This window comes from Candoia aspera, chromosome 3 (genome assembly GCF_035149785.1).
Source record: "Candoia aspera isolate rCanAsp1 chromosome 3, rCanAsp1.hap2, whole genome shotgun sequence".
Lineage (NCBI taxonomy): Eukaryota > Metazoa > Chordata > Lepidosauria > Squamata > Boidae > Candoia > Candoia aspera.
The window spans coordinates 55,813,356-55,837,837 of record NC_086155.1 but is presented as its reverse complement, the minus strand read 5'-3'; the positions used below and the strand labels follow the sequence as shown (position 1 = coordinate 55,837,837).

The window sequence follows — 24,482 nt, the reverse complement described above, 5'->3', positions numbered from 1 at the left end:
GGCCTTGGAGGACGAGCAGTCAACTCTGGGGTCACCAGACGAACAGCCCCCTAAGCAGGCAGAGGAGGCAGGGCGGGACAGCAATCAGCCAGGACAGCTGCCACTGCTCAGGGAAGATGAGGACTCAGAATTTCCGCCCCCTCCCAATGCAAGAGCAAGGAGAGCAGAGCGAAGAGCAGAACAGGGGAAGTCAGTGAGGGAACTCGCAAGGAGGCAGTCTCGCCCTCCTAAATGAGCCCCACCAGGACTGCTCTTATTTAAGAACTGCTGTGAGCTCAAGACTGGTGTTGGAAAACAACCATTGCATTAACTCAGACTCTCTGTGCCTTGCCTTTTGATTCTGAACCCAGACAAGCTGACAACCTCGCTAATGCCCGGGACTTCTGGATTTGCCTGACCATATTTGTGCCTGCTCCCTGGATCTTGAACTCTTTATTTAGGCAGGTTTGCTGGACTTCTGACAACTTGGTTGCTTTTACGTGTGTGATGACTGTATTACTCAATTTGCCATCAAAATGGATTCATATGTGTTTTAGTAGAAATCACTTTAATGGAGCATAGTGTACAGAACAGTGAAAAAGTTGCGAATGAAAATTCCCACGCTTTCCCCAAGTTAAACAACGCAATGAGTGCAACCCCTTCCTTTTCCCAGGCATGCAGCCCCCTCTCCATGCCAGTGAGTTCAGTTCCTTGCAGATATCTCCAACAGCTCGGCAGTCTGACCTTGAAAACCAGAGATAGTCCAAACAAGATGCTTCCATACTCCTGGCATGTTCCCCCTCCCATTCAGCTGACCCACAAGTCCCAACACGTGTTAACTCCATTCATGCATGCCAGTCCAATCAGATGTTCTGGGAAAGTTTGATTGGGGAGCATGACAACGTGCTTGTGTCTGCGTGTAACTTTTCATTGCTGCTTGCTCTAAGTAAACGTTTGCAACTACCTTTTGTGTATTTGTGTGTGCCTGGCCCAAGACAGGACAGTTGGCCCCCACTCTTCTGATGTTAAGACCTGGCTCTGCCAACTAAGTTGGGGATCCAAGAGTGGTAGGTAGCCCTGGGGGTGGTTTGTGTTTTGAAGATACTCTCTCCACCTTTTAGTTTTCCCTTTTAACTTTGTATTTTTTGTACTTTTTATATGATTTTAATGACCTTTTATTTGTAAGCCACCCTGAGTCACTTCTATAGTGAGACGGGCAGTGCATAAATTTGACAAATAAATAAATAAATAAATTTGGGTAGGAATGGGCACTTTGGAAGAGGCATGTGAAAAGGAAGAGGGAGCATAAATACTCAAGAGACACATCTGTGGTTTTCCTGGGACAGACAGAAATAGTTAAATAAGGCTTTTATATTTCTGTTCCATGGAAGTTAAAATAGTATTTAATGACCTCAAAAAACAAAAGGGATTTTGCTTTTACCTTGAAACCATCTATAAATTGATCCTTAACAGCAAGAAGTAGAATATAATATAATATAATTTTATTTTATTTTATTCTGTTTTATTCTGTTTTGTTGTTTTGCTGAAGGAAGTGTTTCTGTAAATGAAGCTGGCTGGGGACAATTCCATCAGCCCCTTGCAGTCCCCAGGTGCACCATCACATTCTGCTCTGTAGTATCGGGGATTTCTTTAGAACTATCTGGGAGAACAAGAAGGGACCATGGAAAACAATGGAGAAAATCATGCTGTATAAGCGATTTTCAATTCCTCTGATACTGGATTTCACCCCAAGACTCCAAATCAGTAGACACAGGAATTAAATGATTTTACATTAATCTAATTTCAATTCATAAACAGAGTGAAATGATCACATCTCTGAAATGATACAGTGAGTATACAAGGAAGCTGTACAAAAATGGGATGAAATTTCCTTTTTCTCAAATAAGCATAATTAATTCTTGTCATACAAGAACCTGACGAGGACGTAACTGTAACAGCACTCTCCTCTTCTCCTTCTCCAACGATTAGTACTTAGAAGCATAGTGCCTCTGAGCTGAAAGCAGTTATATACAGTATACCCATCCTAACCAGAGTGAACTATTTTATTTTCATCTTCCTTTAGAGCTGCTCAAATTGGCGGCCATTACTACATCTTACCACAGCAAATCCCACAGTTTAACCATGCAGTGTATAAAGTAGTACTTAGTCTTACTCAAGAATGTACATATAAGAAAGGAAACACGCATTCCGGTCCTCAGATTTGATCCTACTTAATTCCATTCAATATACTGTATGAGCATTCTTTCAAAATTACAAGCAAATGTTCGTTCTCTACATACCTCAAATCGCTGGGAGCTGACCTTTTTTCCTTTCTTCATCCAAGTGATACGTGGCTTTGGCTCCCCTGTTGCTTGGCATACAAAGGAGGCCACACCACCAGAAATCCCAATCTGATCTTCAGGAGTTTTCATAAAGTTTGGTTTGCCTGTAGGAGAAATAAACTGACTGGTGAGATATAGGACCTAACATATACAGCATTTCAAATTAGGAGTTTTAAGCACTACCAAGTAAATCCAAAAGTACAAAACTGCCTTGCACTGCTTTCTCATGACAAGCTTATGCCAGACATGCACTTCGAAACAGATATATTATTTTTCCTTGTAAACTTGTCTGAATTAAGGACTAGGGAAGGACTATGTGAGTGTTTTTTTAGAGTAGTTCCATCTCAAGTTGTCTATTAATTTTTTATATGTATATATGTATATATGTGTATATATAGGTGCCTTCAAGTCAGTGCCAACTTATGGACTAGTACCAATCGAAGCGAATATTTTAGCTCAGGGTTGAACTGTGGAGTCCTTGGTGCTCTCTGAGCCTTGTTGTTTTCTTGCAGATGTTTCATTGCCAGACTAGGCAACATCTTCAGTGCAAAGAGGGAGTGGGTCTTGCTCTCTGCTTATATAATATCTATATCTGTTTATATAATATATATAATATATAAACAGAGAGCAAGGCCCACTCCCTTTACACACTGAAGATGTTGCCTAGTCTGGCAATGAAATGTCTGCAACAAGCCTTATGGACTAGTCTCTGCAGTTTTCTTGGCAAGTTTTTTTGGAAGTGGCTTGCCACTGCCTACTTCCTAGGGCTGAGAGAGTGAGAGTGACTGGCCCATGGTCACCCAGCTGGCTTCATGCCAACACACACCCCTTAGCACATACCTGCTATTTTTTTTAAACCAAACTCCTGGTGATGCTAATCCCCAATAATTACATACTATTAAAAATCATGGAGAGAGGCTGCCCTTTTCAGTAAAGAGTTGAGCAGAGATGATTTGCTGACTCTGCAAACTATTCTCAGAAGGGAAGAAATGTCAATCTAGCTAGTCTTTTTATTCAACATAAATACATTACTTAAAAAAATGTTGCAGTGTGTTGAAATGACAGGATCATAATCCCAAGTTTAGCTGAGCACTGGAAAAAGTGGATCAGAAAAACACAATTCAAAAATTCATGGAATAATACAGTCACTTTATTCATATTTATTTATTTATTTATAGTCACTCTACTTCCAATTTGTCAGGTTTTTATGCATGCAATATTTTTTTGAAAATGCTTTAAAATCTTTAGATTTTGAACAGCCATTTAAGTATGAGGCTAAGAAATCTTTCTGAAATGCAGAAAATTGACATCACACTTCATATTGCCACAATATGAGACAATATTTTGAGATTAAAATAAATGATTTATTAGTTGTAATTGCTTAACCTATATTGCTTAAACATGTTTACTTCCTAAATTCACATCTACTTAGCAATATATTGCTTCATCTTTATCTTTTCCTTCTGTTAAGATTTAAACTAACGTTGATTGTGCTGTAACTGTTAGTTTTGCAATACAGTTCAACTGTTTCTTTTAGACTTCTGCACTTCATTTGTTATTTTGCTGTTGCTGAGGCTTGAGGAAGCAGACAAGGAACCGTACCATATTAATTCACTCACTTCTATGCTAAACCTTGTTTCAGTTTGCTTATTACACAGTATCTAATAAACAGGAACACTCAGCTGAGACCACGAAGCAGCAAATTACAATTTTAACAGGAGGCAGATACCAGTATCTCTACAACAGGCAGTACTGTACTTTCTCTACCTCTGAAGAAAACCTGAGCCCAGAAGATGAAACCAACTATGGCTTGTTTGTCAATATACTCTTCCTAGACAAGTACTTGAAAAAGTAGTCGCAGGTCAAACTCTCTATACAGGTTATAGGGTTACTATGGCAATTGGGACCAGGATTGTCATTGCTAAGCCATGCAGTTGTAAAGCACGATGTCACATGACTGCATGGCTTAGTGACGGCAATCCTGGTAGTCCTGGTTGCTGTCATAACCCCAAAACACGCGGGTCGTTAAGCAGGAAATGGTGAGAGTCCCAGGTAAGGAGTGCCAGGCTGTCATGAGGGGTGAGGGAGGCCGGGGAGGGCTTGGGAGGCCACATGTGAGTTGGGGGAGGGTGGAGAGGGCCTGGGAGGGTTGGCAGAGGCTGTGCACAGGAAGGGTGTATGTGTGCTGCAGACGGGAGTAACTTACCCGAGCAATTTGTGACCTTCCCTGCTGGCTGTCCCATTCACTTTGCTTGTGGGAAGCTGGCAGGGAAGCTCACAAATGGCAATTGCATGACCACAACTCCCTGTGACGTCATAATCGTGAGGCAGGCATCTGAGCACCTGGATCGTGATCACGTGACCATGGGAGTGCTGCAATGGCCAGAACTTCAGGGACAGGTTGTACGTCCATTTTTTCAGTGCCACTGTAACTTTGAATGGTCGCTGAATGAATGGATGTAAGCCAAGGACTACCTGAATTTTTAGATGAGACTGATTTTAGGACCATTTCTCATTGCAGTTCTGTTCTAGATCAGAAGTTACTTTGGTCATCCTTTGAGAAGACCTCTACTGGGACTGGAATGAGGAAGTGGAAACCTGTTAGTTCTCTTGAATCTCTCTGTGATTTTCAGTACCACTCACTATTACATTATTTTGGATAGTCTGAATTAGAGTATGTGGACATTGTACTGCATTATCTCTGTGCCAAATCCAGAAGATGATGCAAAGAAATCATAGCACTGCACCATAACAGTTTTCCTATAGACTTCCTCAGAGGTCTATGTATTTCAACTATTACATATTTTACATTTCAAAAACAGTGGAGTGAATTATAATTTGTATACCAGGTTTAAGTACTTTGCACTGTTGCAGTTATATTGTTTTGTTGAAATTATTTCTATGCAACTGTACAATTTTAATTAAAAAGTCGCTAAAGCTTTCACCTCATCGTTTGTGGCATGGCTTTTCTGAGGTATCAATTAGATTAATATAACCAATTTTCCTGTTGTGAGACATTTAAGGATTCATATATTGTAAAACAAATTATAGTAAAAGATTTATGAAGAAACTCTATAACTACAGTTTTGGAAACATATTTGATGTAGTTTATGCTACCTGAAAAGCTATTCATATACAGCAACAACCAAAATCTATTTTCACAGAAGATACATAAGCCTTGGTTGTCCCTGCAAACCACATTTTAAAAAATTCATCTTGTGTGGCTTCTTTTAATTTTATAGGGTATATCATTCTATAAAGTTACATGACAGGCAGCTTGAATTGAGTGAATGTATGAATCCATTATATGTCAAATTTAAAGTATATGCAGACAAACCTTTACAATTTTAAAATGCTAACCTGTTTCTTAAATAAATTTAGATGACACTAAGTAAATATAGTGAATATTGAGCAGGCAGACAAATGTATGTAGTCTCACAAATTATGCGAGGGCAATGACATGATTTTATTTTCTAACAGGCTTCAGCCAGCATAAGAGATAAAACAAAACAAGAATAAAAAAGAATAAAGATAGCACAACTAAAAATCAGCAAGCTATTCAGCAAATATCAACTGATATAGAGCACAAAGTAACTATCAAGCTGATTGGATTGATTTGATCCATCAAAAGCAATGGAACAAAACAGCCACTTTTCCAGGAATTGCTAGAATCTCATCTGACAGAAGAAAAAGATACATAAAATTTGTCAGACCTGCCTGATATATTTACTGGAATAAAAAAAGATTAGAGCACAGTGAGTATCTCTGTACTATAAACTAAGCAAAAGAATATGTCTCCCTGCTTATTCCTCGTACAGTCCACAAAGGGTAAATATTCAGTAAACATATTTCAATGCCTACTCCACAAGCAGGGTTGGTGGCAAAAATTAAAGCCAGCCAATATGAAAGTCCTTTGTTAATTCAAAGCTAGAAGATTAAAACAATATATATGCGGGTACAAACCTCTTCCTAGACCATTAAGTCTAACGTAACTGGAGACAGTGTTGATGTCCTTTTTGAATTCTATATTCCAAATGCATTGTCTCAAAATTAGTTTCATTTAATAAAATTCTGATGAAACCAAAAACTGAAATGAGAACCCACATGAATGAGTAATTCCTTCAGTGACCTCTCCTAGACAGATTATAAACTATTTAGCGGCATTGTTGAAGCACTCACACCAGCTATGCCAAAAGAATTAAATAAATGGATCCAAGTTTAAGCCTCAAACCCAGAATCCAAACACAGTTCTGTGACAGACACACAGTAAAGATCTGAAAAATTAACATTAAGTACCCCAAAGGCCAAATTCCTTATGGACACATACTTGGTAACTGTACAGCAGCTCAGTCACTACTTTTGCCTTGAACTCCTTAAATGTCGAAGGAATATGCTGACCACCTCAAGAAAAGATAATGCAAAACCAATCTTCCTCATTCTCTCCCCCCTATCCCAAAAACGTGTTGGGATTGTAACTCCCAGAATTTCCAGCTAGTGACTTAAGATGTGTCACAATGGTTGGGATTTCTCAAGTTTGCCACCATGGTATCTGGAAAATGCCAGGTTCAGAACAGCTGTGCTAAGCTAAGAGATTGTAATGAGCTATGTTTTGTGATGGGGTGTGAAATAAATGCTGATTTGTGTTGTTGTTGTTTATTCGTTTAGTCGCTTCTGACTCTTCGTGACTTCATGGACCAGCCCACGCCAGAGCTTCCTGTCGGTCGTCAACACCCCCAGCTCCCCCAGGGACAAGTCCGTCACCTCTAGAATATCATCCATCCACCTTGCCCTTGGTCACAGAATATAAAATATTGCAAGGTATGGTTAATGCCTCAGGCAACAACCTCCTGCCATCTGACTCTTATCCAAACTGATGTTGTTGCTAAATATTGCCCTCTCTTCCTCCAGAGTGACTCTGCCAATTAAGTTAATTGGCTGCACCATAGAATCATAACCCTAACTCCAGGTCATCTTTTTAAAATACAGAAACCTCCCCAGGCATTATTTTAGGTTAAAGATTTCAGTTTTTAATTATTGAAGGAGGAGAGGTATGTTAGTCAATGCTGACAAAAAAAATCAAGAGACTGGTAGTATCGTTTCCAACTAACAAATTTTATTAAAAGACATAAGCTTTTGTGAGCTGCAGCTCACTTCGTCAGTCTAGTCCAGTGTTTCCCAACCTCCACAACTTTTAAGATATGTGGACTTCAACTCCCAGAATTCCCCAGTCAATCATGCTAGCCACTCTATGACTCTGATGAAGTGAGCTGGAGCTGACAAAAATTTACAGCTTTTAAGAAAATCTGTTAGTTGGAAACTCCTCCTGAGTTTGCACTTCTATGCACCTAAGTTATGGAAGTAAACAACAATTTCTTAATAGCATAATATGCCCTTGATTGGTGGGTTAAAAAAACTTCTTGACCTGAGATCTCCAAGTCCTTCTACTAAAGTAAGTTTCACTTTATGCTTTGAGTATCTGGCTGTCTGGAGGGCACAGAAGTACAGGGGAGCAATTTAAATATGAACAAGCAACAAAACTGCAAAGCAGAAGAGGTATGGCTCATGAGCACAAAGATTCTGCAAAGGATTTAAGGGGGGGGGGAGTCTTTTGTGCAAAAATTTGCTTTTTCAGATATTTGGCATTCTTTGTGATAAAAGTGGCATTTACTATACACATTAACTAAGCAATAAATATAGAGACGACTGAACAAGGGAAGAGACCCAGTTGGTCTAGTGGTTAAGGCTCCAGGCTAGAAACCAGGAGACTCTGAGTTCTAATCCTGCTTTAGGCATAAAGCCAGCTTGGTGACCTTGGGCCTGTCACACTCTCTCAGCCTGTGATGTCAGGCTGGGCAACAAGCTGGTTGGTCAATTCCTGTCGCAACCAATGGATCAACATCCGGTTGATACAAAAAGCGGACCCTGCACCTGCGGGGAAATGCTAGGAAGGAAAAAAAAACTGAACAAGGGATCCTTTCCACTTTGTTGAATGGGTCAAGATCTACAAAACACAGGCAAACCACTTGCCTCATCCATAATCTTTAACAGAAGGAACTGCCTATTCATTATCCAAGACTCTGTGGCAAAAAAAAATTACTAACAAAATTGGCAGTAAACCACTTAAAATTAAGGTATCTCACAGAGTGATCTACTGGATCAATTACTGGTGTCCTAATTGTTCCTACTTTGTATCCAAATTTGTCACTATGTCTGACCATAATTAACACTGATGACATGAAATCATAGGATGCTGTCAAACTAATTGTATTCAGAATTCAGAATTTATAATTTATGCCCAATCCTTTAACCAAGGAACTGTTATCTCAAATGGGAACACTGGATTATCTCACTCATTTCCCCCAGAGAAGTGATTCTTCAGAGAATGAAGGCAATTGAGATACATACCAAATTGTAAAAAAATGTTACTGAAATTTTGGAGAGCTGATCCAAGAGAATTATTTTTGGTGATGTTTAAGAAAATTGAGCTTAAGAAAGAAATACAGGTAGTCCTCAGTGAATGACCACTCATTCAGCGATTGTTTAAAGCTGTGGCAGCGCTGAATGAATGGTACTTACTACCAGTCATGTGATCGCAATTTGGGCTTTTGGCAACCAGCCTGCACTTATGACGGTTGCAGTGTCCTGCTATCACGTGATCGCCATTTGCAACCTTCCCTGTCGGCTTCCCACAAGCAAAGTCAATAGGGAAGTTGGCAGGGAAGGTCACAAATTGCTCCCGTAAGTCACTTCTACCGCTTTTCTCTCAAGCCCACCACAGAATACGAGATCCCAGGGATCTTCTACTCTGTAGTGCGCCTGCACTTGCAGCACCCCCCTGCCACATTCCATAGCACCTGCCCGCCACAGCACCCCTCCCCCGCCTGCATGGTGCTGCAGCATCACCCCCTGCCTGGCCGCACTCAGTACCACTCACCCCCCCGCTGGCCTGCTTGCGAGCCTCCCAGGACTTGTAATTTCCTGACAGCTTCTCCACTGACTTTCCTTGTTCGAAGCTTGGAGGAAGTTGCATGTGCGGTCCACATTTTACAACCCTCAATCCTCACTTAACGATGGCAACAGGGACTGCCAAGATTGCTGTTGCTAAGCAATGCAGTCACATGACATCATGCTTTAAAACTGTGAGGTTTCAGCTGGCTCAGAAAATGAAACCTATTCTGAGTCAGAAGGGGAAACCGAAACTTACCAGGTAGAATGCAGGGAAACAAAACCCAGAAGTGACTCAGCAGTGTGGGAGAAGCTCGAGACGCCAATTGGCCAAACTTCGGAGGAGATTTTGAATCTGCCAATCAGCACGCAGGAAAGGCATGCAGAAAATTGCACGAAGGAAAAGGCTGCCCAATTGGCTGCAGAAGGAAACAGGTGTGCAAAGGATTGGCATAACAGGCATACGCGCAAAGAGCAAGCTGCTGGAGACAACTGATCCGTTGAGCTCACAACCCTTGCAGAAGAGTCAGAACCTGCGTCGGAAGCCTCGCCTATTGCTAGAGGGGAATCAGCGCCAGCGTTTCCTACCTACAAAGACCTGCCTTCTGCACAAGCTGCTTCTGAGGATCCTTGCCTTGCCATTCCTGTCGAGCATAGCCTCGAGTTCCAGCTCTGGACCTCGCCACCACATTTCAGTGCATTCCAGACGTGTATCCAGCCTTGCTTCCAGCTCTCAGCCTTGCCTAGGAGCTCCAGTCCAGTCCAGCCTTGCTTCAAGCTCTCAGCCTTGCCCAGAGTCTCCAATCCAGTCCAGTCTTGCTTCAAATTCTCAGCCTTGCCTAGAGTCTCCAGCTCAGTCCAGTCTTGCTTCAAACTCTCAGCCTTGCCTAGAGTCTTCAGTCCAGTCCAGCCTTGCTTCCAGTTCCCAGCCTTGCCTAGAATATCCAGTCCAGTCTAGCCCAGCCTCCAGAGCCAAGCCTTGCCCAGTGGTTCCAGTTTGGTCTTGCCCAGTCCTGTCGGTGTGCCAGTCTGCAGATTCTTGCCTCCAGTTCCTGCCTTGCCACACACTCTAGCTTCATCAAGTCCATCACCTTCATTCAGTGAGACAGTTGAATTCTGCCCTGCTGATCTGCCACAGTTTGATCCTGCAGCCTTGCCTGTTTCTCCATTATTACCTGGGTGGTCTTGCTTAAACAGTTTTGCCTTATTCATCACCAGGAATTATTAATGTAAATAGTTCTTTTAATAAAGAGTTTTTTATAGTAAACCTGTCTGGCCACCTGAACAGGACAACCACCACATCGTTTAGCAACAGAAATTCCAGTCCCAATTACCGTTAAGCGAGGACTACCTGTACAGTAATTAGATTGTATATTATTCTAAACGATTCAGTATTAAGTGGATACATCTGAAAACCATCAGCAAGTCTCAGATTGATGAACTTTCTCTCCAGCGTGGCTGCCAGAACTTAATGGAACTGAAAAAAACTTATTTTCCATTTTTTGGGAGGATTCTTGTGGACAGCAAGAATCCTCTGAGTCCACTGGAGTTAGTTAGCCAATAAATTAAAAAAAGAAAAGAAAAAAAAAGAATAACTTTGATTGCAAAAATTCATTGAAAGTATTAAATCAGTGCCTGGCTTCCCAGGCTTCTTCTGTAGTTCAACATGAAAGTTACTAATTATATCCTTTTAGAAGGGCAGAACTCTTTGAAGAAGAGTTTTGTTTTAAATGCAGAACAAATAATTGTATTCCAGAGGTTCTGCTGAACTGTTTTGGATCAACCATGGTTCAGAAGAGCCAAAATCTGGTGTTAGGCCTCTTAGCTACAGAACATGCTCAAAGAAGTGAAACTGACAGACTTTCTTTAGTGAATTTAAATGCCAAGGACTAGAGGTTAGAGTACAGAATTTTAAGAATTGAGATAGGAATCCTCTAGCCCTCCTTTATTAGTGAGTTCATTACGGCAGGATCTCTTTGAAGTTTTTACATTTCTTTTACTCAGGCAGTTTGCATGTTAGGCTAAGAATCTGATAATGCACTAATGACCTCTCCCATCTACTGATTGTGTCTGTGTGTCTTTGTATTCTCTGTCACCCTTAGCACAATCTGTCACAACTGTACTCTAGATTAAGCAAAATCTGGATGGAGCAAACAGGGCATATTTACATAATTAGAAAGTATTTTATATAATATACAATTTAGGATGTCTAGATCTGGGGAAAGTGGCACCCTTATTAAAGGAAACCAATGTGTTACATCACTTTTTTCAAAAAAAAAAAATCTTTATACTATTTTAAAATTTCAAGTGCATAAATGAAAACCTCTAAACTTTTTTCTGGTAGATTTTTCTTCACAATTCCAGAACAGATGACTGGAAGAGCAATTGCTTTTTATAATATACATGATTAGTAAGTTTTTCTCAAAAAGTGTTTTCAATTTATAGTGTGCACTGTCAGTAAGCTATTAAAATGTTTTGCAGGCTACAATCTTTGAGTTTTATTTGCAAAACCAGGCTGTAACTGCACTACCTGGATTTTAATGGATTCTTATAGGGAGCTTACATTTCAACTTGGAGTTCCTAATTTACACTTGTCTTTAAAAAAAGTCAAAACTATCAAATTGCACAGAAAATGTATAAAAAGCTGAAAACATACCAGGTCAAGAGAAAAAGCAGTGCAAAATCTACTGCATGGAAGGAAAATAGAGTCCCTCCTTGGGGGGCGGGGGGAATGGGCAGTGATAAAAATTTGACTGATAAATAAATAAATAAAGGAGGTGAATGCTTCTGCCCAAAAACAAACAAACAAACATGAACATTAATTTTGTTCACATGCTTGATACATCAGATTACCAAAAAGGATTTACAATGTTTTCAGCTCACTGTGCAAGCATGTCATGCGCTGCCTGCCTCTGAATAACGCTCAGACACTGGTTCGTGGATCAGGCTCTGATTTATTCAAGGTGCGGTACAGCTAGAAAGAAAAAAGCTGAGAGTGGCAGGAGCGCGCCGGTGCGGGGTTCAAATACCCCGCGCCGGTCAGCGCCCCCTCACTCGCGGTCACGTCACCCCCCTTTGTCCAATACGTTGCCCTGCCGGTGGGTGAGGGGTGCCGGGATCGCCCATCGTCCGGTTCTCCATTCCTCTGCTGATTGCTATCGCTGGGCGATCTCCGTGGTATTGGCGCTGATGGCTTGGGTGTGCTCCGTGATCTGCTTAGTTATTGTTTGTTGGCCGTTTAGTCGTTGGTGTTAATGGTTGCTTATCTTGCGCCCCTTCACCTATCTCCTTGCCCTTGTCATGTGTGCCCTTGCGCTGATGACTTTAGCTCAAGGGCACTCATGACATACTGCCCCCTTTCCGAATAGTGCTCCCCCCCGGTTTTCTGGGTTTTTTCCATGGAGCTGCAAAAGCGCCGCTTTTTTTTTTTTTTTTTTTTTGAAATTCCCGCCGGAGTGGTTGTCGCCCCTCCCTTTGCTCCTCCCCCTACCACGTGCCTTCCCAAGGAGTGTCCCTTTTGCGCATGCTCGGGTCCTGTCCTGGCGTGCGCATGCTCCAGCCACACCCCGTTTGTTTGGCTCAGTTCGGTGCGGAGAGAGGCGTGGCTGGTCGGGTGCGTCTCAGCCCCAGGTAGGGTTCTTCTTTTCCCTTTTTTAAAGTGCGTTGCCTTTGTTGTGTCTCGTGGGCGTTGCCCCCGGGTTGCTTTGCTTGCCACTCCCTTGCGGCCGGGGGGGGCGGGGGGAGGGCGCCGGCGGCCGTTTGTCCCCACCCCGTGGCCCCAGGGCGGGGGGAGTGAGTCCCGGGGGGGGGAGGTCCACCCAAGTCGCGGGCTTGGGGGGGGCCCTTTCCCTTGGGGCACGGGAGGCGGGGGGGGCCTGCGGGGCGGTTTTTTGGCTTGCTGACCTTGGTTGCGGTTTGTCGGGGTATGCCCGGTGAAATGCTCTGGTCAGGTCGGGCGCGTTAACGTTGTGCGCCGCCACCCATTCCGGGTGGGGGAAGTGTTTCCACCTGACCAGATAGTGTAGAGTTCCTCGTTGCGTGCGGGAGTCGAGAATGTCCCTTATCTCGAAGTGGTGTTGCCCGTCGATCATCACCGGTGCGGGCTGCGGCGTGCTTGGGTGCCATCGGGAGGTTGTTGCCGGTTTCAGGAGGCTGGTGTGGAACACCGGGTGGAGTCTCCGGAGGTTGTGTGGCAGGTCCAGGCGTATTGCTACCGGGTTCACTTTTTGCGTGACTCGGAACGGGCCGATGTACTTAGGCCCCAGTTTTTTCGAGGGTTGGGTTGACTTTAGGAACTTGGTAGATAGGTAGGCCATATCCCCCGGTTGAAACGTTGGTTGTTGGCGCCGGTGTTTGTCGGCCTGCTCTTTGTAGGCTGCCTGTGCGTCCTGCAGCGCCGCCGTGATTACTGGCCATGCTTCCGCGATCTTCCGTCCCCATTCGCCAGCGTCCACCTGGGGCTCCGGGGGTCGAGGCAACTCCGGTATGGGGACGAAGTCACGCCCCGAGACTACCTCGAACGGAGTTTTCCCCGTGCTCGTGTGGACGGCGTTGTTGTATGCGACTTCGGCGAACGGGAGCAGTTCCGCCCAGTCGTCTTGGTGGTAGTTAGTATATGATCGTATGAATTGTTCTAAGGTGGCATTAAGAACCTCTGTGGCTCCGTCCGTTTGCGGATGCCAAGCCGTAGATAGGGCCTGTTGGGTCCCCGTCAGCTTCAGGAAGGCCCGCCAGAATTTAGAGGTGAACTGTGTGCCCCTGTCGGTCACCACACGTGCGGGACATCCGTGTAGCCTGTACACGTGGATGAGGAAGAGTTTGGCTAGCTGTTGTGCGGATGGGACCGACGTGCAGGGGATGAAGTGGGCCTGCTTTGAGAAGTAGTCCTTCACCACCCAAATGGCCGTTTTCTTCTGGCTGGGTGGGAGGTCCACTATAAAATCCATAGAGATTTCCTCCCATGGGCGGGAGGGTTCTGCCACCCGTTGCAATAGCCCCGCGGGTTTGCCTGGTGCCCGTTTGGCCTTAGCGCACGTTGGGCAGGACGCCACGTAGGTTTTTACGTCTCGCCTGAGCGCGGGCCACCAGAATTGCCGCCGTGTTAGGTGTAGGGTTTTGAGGAACCCAAAGTGTCCCGCTTGTTTGGCGTCGTGTGACCTATGCAATATTGCCTGACGTTGCGAGTCCGGGACGTAGATTCTGCCCTCCCCCCATGCCAGGTCCTGTGCCATCGTTACCTTGTCGGGGTTTGCCAGGACCCAGGGGTCGGTTTTGAGGGCGGCGGCGAGGTCCGTGCGCATGCCCCCTGGTAGTTGCGGTTGCTTTCTTCCGGCCGCCGGTTGTCCCGCCGTCGGCTGCGCCGTAGAGTTGAGCAGCCTCCGCGCGCCGCTTCGGGTGGTCACGGCCATCCCCAGTTGCGAGGCGGATAGGACCGTCCCGATGGTGTCCGGGGCGGGCTCTTCGTCTTGGGGCAGTCGGGAGAGGGCGTCGGCCAGGAAGTTCTTTTTGCCCGGCATGAACTTCAGCTGGAAATTAAAGCGGCTGAAGAATTGGGCCCATCGGACCTGTTTTGGGCTAAGGCGTCTAGGCGTTCGTAGGGCCTCAAGGTTGCAGTGGTCAGTCCATACCTCGAATGGTTGGGTGGCTCCCTCGAGTAGGTGTCGCCATGTCTCTAGTGCCGATTTCACCGCGAAGGCTTCTTTCTCCCAGACGTGCCATCGCCTCTCTGTCTCGGAGAACTTCCTTGACAGGTAGGCGCATGGTTTCAGGAGCCCCGTGGAGTCTTTCTGTAGCAGGATGGCTCCCAGGGAGAAGTCTGAGGCGTCGGCTTGGACCACGAACGGCCGTTCTGGGTCCGGGTGCGCGAGGATTGGCTCCGTAGTGAACAGCGCTTTCAGCTTGTCGAATGCGGTCTGGCACGCGGGAGTCCAATTCAGCACTGTGCCTGGGTTCTTGGCGCGTCGGGTGTCCCCCACCCCTTTGGTTTTGAGGAGGTCCGTTAAGGGTAGGGCTATCTCAGCGAACCCCCGGGCGAATGACCTGTAGAAATTCGCGAATCCCAGGAAGCTCTGTAGTTGCCGTCTGTTGCGGGGCCGCTCCCAGTTTAGCACCGCTTCGACTTTTGCGGGGTCCATTTCGATGCCTTCCCCGGAGATTCGATACCCCAAATAGTCTAGGCGCTCTTTGTGAAACTCGCATTTTGTAGGCTTTGCATAGAGCTGCGCCCTTCTGAGCTTGTCGAGGACTTGCCTGACTAAGGTTACGTGTTCCTCGTGTGTTTTCGTGTAAATAAGGACGTCGTCGATGTAGACCAGGACCCCTTTAAACAGATGTTCATGCAGTACCTCATTGATGAGCTGCATGAACACCCCAGGGGCCCCCGCGAGTCCGAAGGGCAGTACCTTGTACTGGAACGCGCCTAGGGGGCAGTTAAACGCCGTCTTCCATTCGTCCCCCTCCCTGATTCGGATGCGATAGTACGCCTCGCGAAGGTCCAATTTGGAAAAGACTTTGCCCGTGGACAGGTGGGCGAGCATGTCCTTCACCAGGGGTAAGGGGTATTTGTTGGACAGGGAAGCCGCGTTTAAGCCCCGGTAGTCGGTGCAGAGCCGTAGGGTCCCGTCTTTCTTCTCCCGGAATAAGACGGGGGCTCCGACCGGTGAGCATGCTGGCTCTATGAATCCCCTGTCTAGGTTTTTATCGATGAACTCCCGGAGGGTTGCCATCTCCTTCGGGGTCATCGAATAGATCTTTGGTCTGGGTAAGGGGACGTCGGGCAGTAGGTCGATCCGGCAATCCGTCTTGCGGTGGGGGGGTAGTTGGTCCGCCTCTGCCTCTCCGAAGACCTCGGAGAAGTCGGCGTAGTGTTCTGGTAGGTCTGCTGTGGTAGCGGCGTTGTCTTGTGTGGTCGCCTCCGCTCGTCCTACCGTGGGGTTGCTTTTGCCAGCTGGTGCTGGTGCCCGGTACTCGCCGTCACCGAATGTGAAGGTGCGGGTCGCCCAGTTGATCCGCGGGTTGTTTTTCGCGAGCCAAGGCATCCCCAGGACTGCAATGGGCCGTCCGATGTGCGTGACTACGAACGATGTGCGCTCGGTGTGAGTGCCCATTTGCAGGGTGACCGGCTCGGTTTGTAGCGTGGCTGGTTTCCCTCCCGCTGTGGAGCCGTCCAGCTGGTGGAATGCTAGCGGCGTGGGGAGGGGGAAGCAGCGGAGGTCGAGTTTGGCGACCAGGTCGGGGTGGATGAGGTTTTTTGAGCACCCCGAGTCCACAAGTGCCGCGGCCGCGGTGGCTCCGTTGCCGGCAGAGATTTTAATTGCTGCCATAATTACGGGGCTTTCGTCGTTTCGTCGAGGTGGTCCGCGCTGCTGTCCCACCGCCTGCCTCGCCACGCGTTTCAGGGCAAGCGGGGAGCGTTTCCCGCCGGCTGGTCGGGATCTGCGTTGTCTTCTTCCCCCCACGAAGCATCCCAGCCCTCCTCTGGTGTCGCTGCGGCCACGGTCATTCGGCGGTGAGGGGGCGGCCCCAGGTTGGGTTGTCTGGGGCTAATTTTCGGGGTGGGTTTGGGCGCGCTGGTCGGCGGTCGGTTGGCGAAGCAGTCCACCGTCTTGTGCCCTAATTTGCCGCACCTCCCGCAAGGCTCCCGGTTGAAGTTCTTTTTTCGGTACATGGGGCCGGCCATTCCCCCGTGTGGTGCGGGTACCTTTTTCTCGGCATATTTTGTGTCTTCTGCGGTTGTCATGAGGAAGGTGCGGTGCGCGTGTTCGGCTTTCCCCGCGAGGTGGATCCACCCGTGTAGCGTTTCTGGGTCGTCGCGGTAGAGGGCCCATTGGAGTACGTCGCGGTTGAGCCCCCTTTTGAACATTTCCACCAGGGTGGTCTCGGACCAGTCGCAGACCTTCCCCGCGAGGGCTTTGAACTCCAGGGCGTAGTCAGGGACCGTGCGTGTGCCCTGTTTGAGTCTTTGGAGTGTGCTTTTCGCCCTTACTTTGGCTAGGGGGTCTTCAAAGTAGTTTTTCAGTTCATTGATGAAAGCCGGGAAGGTGGCGAGGGCGGGGGAGCTGGACTCGTACAGTTGGACGTACCAGTCCGCCGCCCTGTCTTGGAGTTTGATCGCCACGGCGGCGATCTTGTCGGCCTCGGAGTCATAGGAATGTCCGTGCCTCCCCATGAACTCCCTAGCGTTTGTCACAAAGAACGAGAGTTTTGCGGGGTTCCCATCGAAGAAGATGGGGAAGTCCTTTGGGGCCCAGGCGTTTTGTGCGGCCCCGCCTCTTGCTTCCCGATGTGTGGTGTCGGCCGCCTGTGCTGTCTGCTGACCCTCTGCTGGCTCGTGGGGGTGGGCCTGTGCGGGGACGTCGTTGGGTGGCGTGGGGGGCATAAGCGACTGGAGCATGGTCCGGAGTTCCGTCAGTTGAGCCCGCATGGCCGCGAGTTCCGTTCGTGCCCCCTCGTCCACCACCCGCGCCGTCGCTGGGGCCGGTTCCCTTGGCGCTTCGTCGGGGGTGGGTTGTCGGCGGGGTTCATCGTCCCTCTGCCGCGGGTCCGCTTCCTCCGCCGTCTGATGGGTGTCTCCATCGTCCTCCTCCGTGTTGCACGCCGTGGGGCTGTCGCTCCACGCCCGTTGCTGGGGTGTGATGTGGAGCGCGGGGTCCTCCGCTGGTTTCGGAAGTCGTGCTGCTCCCTCCCGCGGTCGGGTTGCCTCCGTCGCCATCTCCCCTTGGGGTTGGAGCTGAGGCTCGGGTCGGGTGGGGTGGGCGTCCATGGCTCCGGGAGTCCGCGATGCCTCTGGCCTTGGTCGGTCCTCCTCCGTCCCTTGCCGCGCGGCTCGCCCTCCTTGCCCGCGCCGCTCCGGCCTCATCTTGTTGGTCTTCTCGTCGTCTACTCCTCCCGCGGCTCGTTGTCGTCCGGTGGGGCTCGACGAGGCTGAGTTTAAGACTCTCAGCTTTATGTCATGCGCTGCCTGCCTCTGAATAACGCTCAGACACTGGTTCGTGGATCAGGCTCTGATTTATTCAAGGTGCGGTACAGCTAGAAAGAAAAAAGCTGAGAGTGGCAGGAGCGCGCCGGTGCGGGGTTCAAATACCCCGCGCCGGTCAGCGCCCCCTCACTCGCGGTCACGTCACCCCCCTTTGTCCAATACGTTGCCCTGCCGGTGGGTGAGGGGTGCCGGGATCGCCCATCGTCCGGTTCTCCATTCCTCTGCTGATTGCTATCGCTGGGCGATCTCCGTGGTATTGGCGCTGATGGCTTGGGTGTGCTCCGTGATCTGCTTAGTTATTGTTTGTTGGCCGTTTAGTCGTTGGTGTTAATGGTTGCTTATCTTGCGCCCCTTCACCTATCTCCTTGCCCTTGTCATGTGTGCCCTTGCGCTGATGACTTTAGCTCAAGGGCACTCATGACAAAGCAGCTGGTTCTTAGTACAGCAAGTTAATATGTCTCATCAGTCTAATTCCATCCCTCTATTTCAAGAAATTAAGGTGAGCTCATCTCTTTCTTATAGATACATGTAAGGCACATACTTAGTTTATCTTCCAAACTCAGCAAACTCCACTGCAAACAATTTCAGTGGTTATCAGAATTGGTGATACAGATAAAAGCAGAGCTCATTTAATGATCATACGTATTGTTCATTGACCTGAATCTTGACCTGGTGAGGACAGCGTCCTCACAGAGTGAGCACACTCTGCCATTCACATTATATGAGCCATTTTTAAAAAACTTTCTTTGGATTTTCAAATACAGAGAATTCAGAACAGAGCATCAGCAGACCAAAAAAAAAAAAAAAAAGGATTACATATAAGTTGCTGAGATATGAAATTTCATTTCTTGGGAAGGAATTTTAAAAAATATTATAATACACATTTATAGAAATTAAACTAGCTGTTACATGGATATTCCCAGTTATGTATATTGAATACAGAATAATTGTTGCCCAGCTTTCAAGAAGAATGAAAATAGCAAGTCAGTTTGCAACCTGTTCATGTGCAAAATGTTGACCCCCTTCCCAAAGCTTGATTTTTACAGGTTTAAAGACATTCTTCTCTTTATTGTGGATCAAACAGGCCACCAACCAATTTCAAGAGCACCACAGTGGATTAATTAGAATCATCTCTTTTGGAAGGCTCATAGATTGGACTTAATAACATTATTTTGTACAAGCTATTGAGAAAGCTAATTATCTTTACTATTCTAGTTCTAATTTGTCATATTCCTGCATGCATGTTGTATGCAATCACCAGAAGTCAAACTCAACTGGAGATCGTCTACTTTTTCTGAGAACAGTTTTGTATTTCAAATTTCAACTTACTCTCATTTAAGTTCGGGTCCAATGCCTGAACTTTGTCCTTTCTCTAGCAGAAGGGTGTCACTATTACTATCTCCTATGAATAAAATAGGAGAGGAGTGGATGAAACTACATGCTTCTTCAGTTATCTTCCCTCAGTCACTCCTCCTTTCTTGTCTTAATAATTTTGATGCATGCACCAAATATTTGGCCTGCGGGAGAAGTTGTGTGAAAGGTGAAAGGTCCCCTGTGCAAGCACCGAGTCATGTCTGACCTTTTGGGGGGAATGCCACTTTCATTACATTTTCTTGGCAGACTATAGCGGGGTGGTTTGCCATTTCCTTCCCCAGTCACCTTCCCCAGCAAGCTGGGTACTCATTTTACCAACCTTGGAAGGATAGAAGGCTGAGCCGGCTACCTGAGAATCCAGCTTCCGCTGGAATCGAACTCGGGTTGTGGGGAGAGTTTCACTTGCAATACTGCCCCCTACCACTCCGCGCCATACGAGGGTCATGTGGGAGAAGTTACTGAGTTGCAAATTCACCAGTCATAATCGATCTCCAAATCAAGAACCTTACTTAGGATAGACAGAAATAAAAGGATAATTTAAGACAAATCAGCATAAAACAAAATAAAACTCTATATTCTAATCTTTCAGCTGAATTTATTTATTTAACTTGTACTACCTACTTAAGTTTTTAGTTAAGATACAAAACATAAAAGGAGACTTAAAACCACAGATATTAAAATCAAAGTTAAAATAATCAACATTTACAGTCCTATTTTTAAAAAATGTGTTTGTAATGCCTTTTAAAAGCCAACCAGTCATCAGACAACACGTTCCATAAACCTAGGGCCCTTACCCCTAGTCAACCCAAGTCAAGCTGCTGGTGTCTCAGGTAACCTTTTTAGATGATCTCAGTGGAGAAAGGGAAAAGGTATTATCTAAAATTGACTGGATCTAAACTATATAGGGCTTTAAAGGTCATAGTCATCACTTTGTGTTTTGCACAGAAATAAATTAGCAACCAGTACAATGCTTTTATCTCTGGGGGCTGGTTCTCATACAATCAAAAACAAATAGGTTGACATCATATATGGCTATTTCCAAAAAAAAGGAATAGATTGAAACTGCCCCTCCCACCCAAAAGAGAGTCACTTCTAATCTTTAACATGGAGTGAGCATGAGAAACGAGCAAAAGAATTTGAATACTGATCAAGGTATAAACAGCACTCACATTTAAATACACTGCAGCTCCTGGAATTCTTTTATAATGTCTTTTTAGGTTTTCTACAATAAACCAAAAGTTCCTGTCTCCTTTGAGCCTAGGGAGAAGCCTGACAGGTAAACTCCCCCTACACGGGAGGCAAACTTACTTTGTCATGCCACTGATCTCTGACTAACTTTAATAAAGTCACTAACATCTTTGTTCCAATATAAGATTGAAGTAGACTAGCAGCAGAATCTGGTAAATATACAGTTGAACCAAGTAACGAACCCAATGACACAAAAGATTGTCCAAATCCAGCAACCTGTCATGTTCGCCGTTCCAATGTTGCTGGTACATCGTAACGTCTCGCATGTCATTTCGCTGATAAGACTGCTTTCAATTGTCCTCTGGGCTCTTTCCAGTACAAGGTTTTGCCGTTTGGTTTGGCGGGGGCACCCGGGGTGTTTATGCAATTGATCAATGAAGTGTTACATGAGCATTTGTTCAAAGGGGTACTAGTCTATTTGGATGATGTTTTGATTTATACTGAAACGGTGGAGGAACATGAGCGCTTGGTGAAACAGGTGCTTAGCAAACTGAGAAAGGCTGAGCTTTATGCTAAACTTTCTAAGTGTGAATTTCATCAGACTCAGCTTGACTACTTGGGGTACAGAATTTCGGACAAGGGTATTGAAATGGATCCTGCGAAGATTCAAGCTATTTTGGAGTGGGGGCGTCCGCGTACTCGCAGGCAGCTCCAGAGTTTTCTTGGCTTTTCCAACTATTATTGCCAGTTCATCCAGGGGTTCGCAGAAATTGCATTGCCTCTCACTGATTTATTACGTACAAAGGGGCTGGGGGACACATGCAAGGTGAAGAACCCAGGGGCATTGCTCAATTGGACACCTGAATGCCAGTTGGCTTTCGACAAACTCAAAAGCCTGTTCACTGCTGAACCTATTCTGCAACACCCTGATCCCACTAGACCCTTTGTGGTTCAAGTGGATGCTTCCAATTTCTCCATTGGAGCGCTCTTGTTGCAGGCGGATGCTGCGGGCTGCCTGAAGCCCTGTGCGTATCTGTCCCGGAAATTTTCTGAGACAGAAAGGCGATGGCATGCTTGGGAAAAAGAGGCTTTTGCAGTCAAGGCTGCTTTGGAAGCATGGCGCCACCTCTTAGAGGGGGCTAAATGTCCTTTTGAGGTTTGGACTGACCATAAAAATTTGGAAGCGCTCAGCACGCCCCGTAAACTCAGTCCTAAGCAGATCCGCTGGGCTCAATTTTTCAGTCACTTTGACTTTAAGTTGAAGTTCATTCCGGGCAAGAAAAACTTCCTGGCTGATGTGCTTTCCCGCCTGCCCCAGGATTCGGTCCAGGAACCTGACGTTGTGGGTAGTGTGGACAGCACCCCAATTGGGGTTGCAAGCTGTCACACGCAGTCAGACTCGTGCACAGCTGCCCCCAGCTTCGGTTTCACCGGCTGGGGGAAGAACGTCAATTCCCTCACAATTGCAACAACAGTTTCTGCTAGAGCTGAAATCTGACACTTGGTTGCAAGCAAATAGAGACAATGTTACATTTGACAGAGGCTTCGCTTGGAAGCAGAACCGCCTCTATGTCCCTGACATTTGCGAAGGGAAATTTTGATTAGGTCTCGTGATGATAAAGTGGCTGGTCATTTTGGGTTTGTCAAAACCTTGCATCTGGTGCGCCGCCAATTTTGGTGGCCCACATTGAGATGTGATGTCAAAGAATATGTTGCTTCTTGTCCTGTCTGTGCCATGTCAAAACGGAAGGGGGGCAAACCGCAAGGGTTGCTGCAGCCAGTGGCCAGTGCCTCCCGTCCTTGGGAGGAGATCTCTATGGATTTTATTGTTGATTTGCCTCCTGGTCAGAGAAAGACTGATTTGGGTGGTGAAGGACTACTTTTCTAAACAAGCCCATTTCATTCCATGTGCCTCCATTCCGTCTGCTCAGCAATTAGCCCGTCTTTTCCTGATCCACATCTACCAGATTCACGGGAGCCCCTCCCCCTTGGTCACAGACCGTGGAACACAGTTTACTTCTCAGTTTTGGAGGGCATTTTTAAAGCTGGTGGGCACTAAGCAAGCGTTGTCCACTGCGTTGCATCCGGAGACTGACGGATCTACAGAGGCTCTTAATTCGACCCTTGAACAATTTTTGCGAGCATTTGTCAACTATCAGCAAGACAATTGGGTTGATCTCCTGCCTTTTGCTGAAGTGGCTTACAACAACGCCATCCATCAGAGCACAGGGCACACCCCTTTCTGTACTGTTTTTGGCTGGGATTTTGTTCCCATTCCTGATTTGCCTCAACCCACTACACTGCCCTGTTCTGCTTCTGATTGGGCTGCGCACCTGGCTGATTCCTGGCCAGTAATTCAACAAGCGTTGGCAGATGCCCAGTCCGCCTATAAACTGCATGCTGATAAGAGACGGGCCCTTCAACCTACTTTTAAAGTTGGTGATAAGGTCTACCTTTCCACCAAGTTCATTAAGTCTCCTCAGCCCTCGAAAAAATTGGCTCCTAAATTTGTTGGTCCTTTTCCCATTGTGGGAGTTGTGAACCCTGTCACGTTTAAATTGGATTTGCCACACAATCTTACACGTTTACATCCTGTTTTTCATTGCAGCTTGCCCAAGCCTGTCAACCACTCCGATCGGTGGCATCTGCAACCTACACCTCCTGCGCCAATCATTATTGACAGTCAACAACATTTTGAGGTGAAGGAGGTCCTTGATTCTTGCAGGCTTCGTGGCACCTTGCAGTACCTCATTCAGTGGAAGCATTTTCCCCACCCTGAGTGGGTGGCTGCCCGAGATGTTCAATCTCCTGTTTTAGTTAGATGCTTTCATCTGGCTTATCCTATGAAACCTGCTCCTTAGTATTTTTTGGGGGGCGGTATGTCATGTTCGCCGTTCCAATGTTGCTGGTACATTGTAACGTTTTGCATGTCATTTTGCTGATACGCGTTTCATCTGGGAAGGGAGGAGGATTCCATCTCGTGGGGTTGTTATCTGTTGGCTGCTGGTTTGGAATGTGTTTGGGTTATCTCATGTGTTCAAGGTTACTTTCCCAGGACATAAGGAGAAACGGTTACCAGCACCTTGGGGGGGGGGGAGTTTGCAACGGCAGGGTGAGGGGAGGGATTACATTTTGAGCCGAGGGTTTTTAGTTTGTATTTGGTGCGCTTTTACTCATTCTCAGCTTTCTCTGTATTTGCATACTATTCTTCTAATAAATCAGATATCATTAAGTACCTGCTTGTGAGTCTGTCTATTGGGATAGGCAATCATTACACAACCACTAGCTACTGCACTGTTTCCTAATGCCAAGTTCCTTCAGTCTCAGAGTTACTGATGAAACTCCAGAGCAGTTTAAAGCATATTTCATTCAATGTGAGTTGTACATATCCTTGACACATGGGAAAGTTACATCCTCAACTGACACACAGAATCTTCTGGGGAAGGAGGGAGGGAGGAGAGAACCACTAGTCCAATCTAGGTATGAGGGAAGGAGGAGATCTTGAATAGAGAGATGGTGTGGGAACTAGTTCTCATGCAGTCAAAAGCAAACAACTTGATACTGGATCTCACTCTTACTAAAACAAGGAAGAGATGGAAAAAGTCCCTCCCAGTTTCTAGTCTTTTCATAGAGCTGGCAGAAGAAAGAGGCAAGAATTTAACACTGATTGCAGTATA

At 46.4% G+C, this 24,482-nt stretch overlaps 1 protein-coding gene across 3 annotated transcripts in view; it reads right to left on the bottom strand.

Moving 5' to 3' along the window:
- The window catches only part of PTPRF (protein tyrosine phosphatase receptor type F), a 567,382-nt gene that overhangs the window by 271,848 nt on the left and 271,052 nt on the right, over positions 1 to 24,482 (bottom strand). For all 3 annotated transcript variants that reach the window (XM_063297776.1, XM_063297775.1, XM_063297777.1), the window contains exon 4: positions 2,280 to 2,425. In XM_063297776.1, the coding sequence (XP_063153846.1) occupies positions 2,280 to 2,425 (146 nt within the window). The remainder of the gene's footprint in view (positions 1 to 2,279; positions 2,426 to 24,482) is intronic.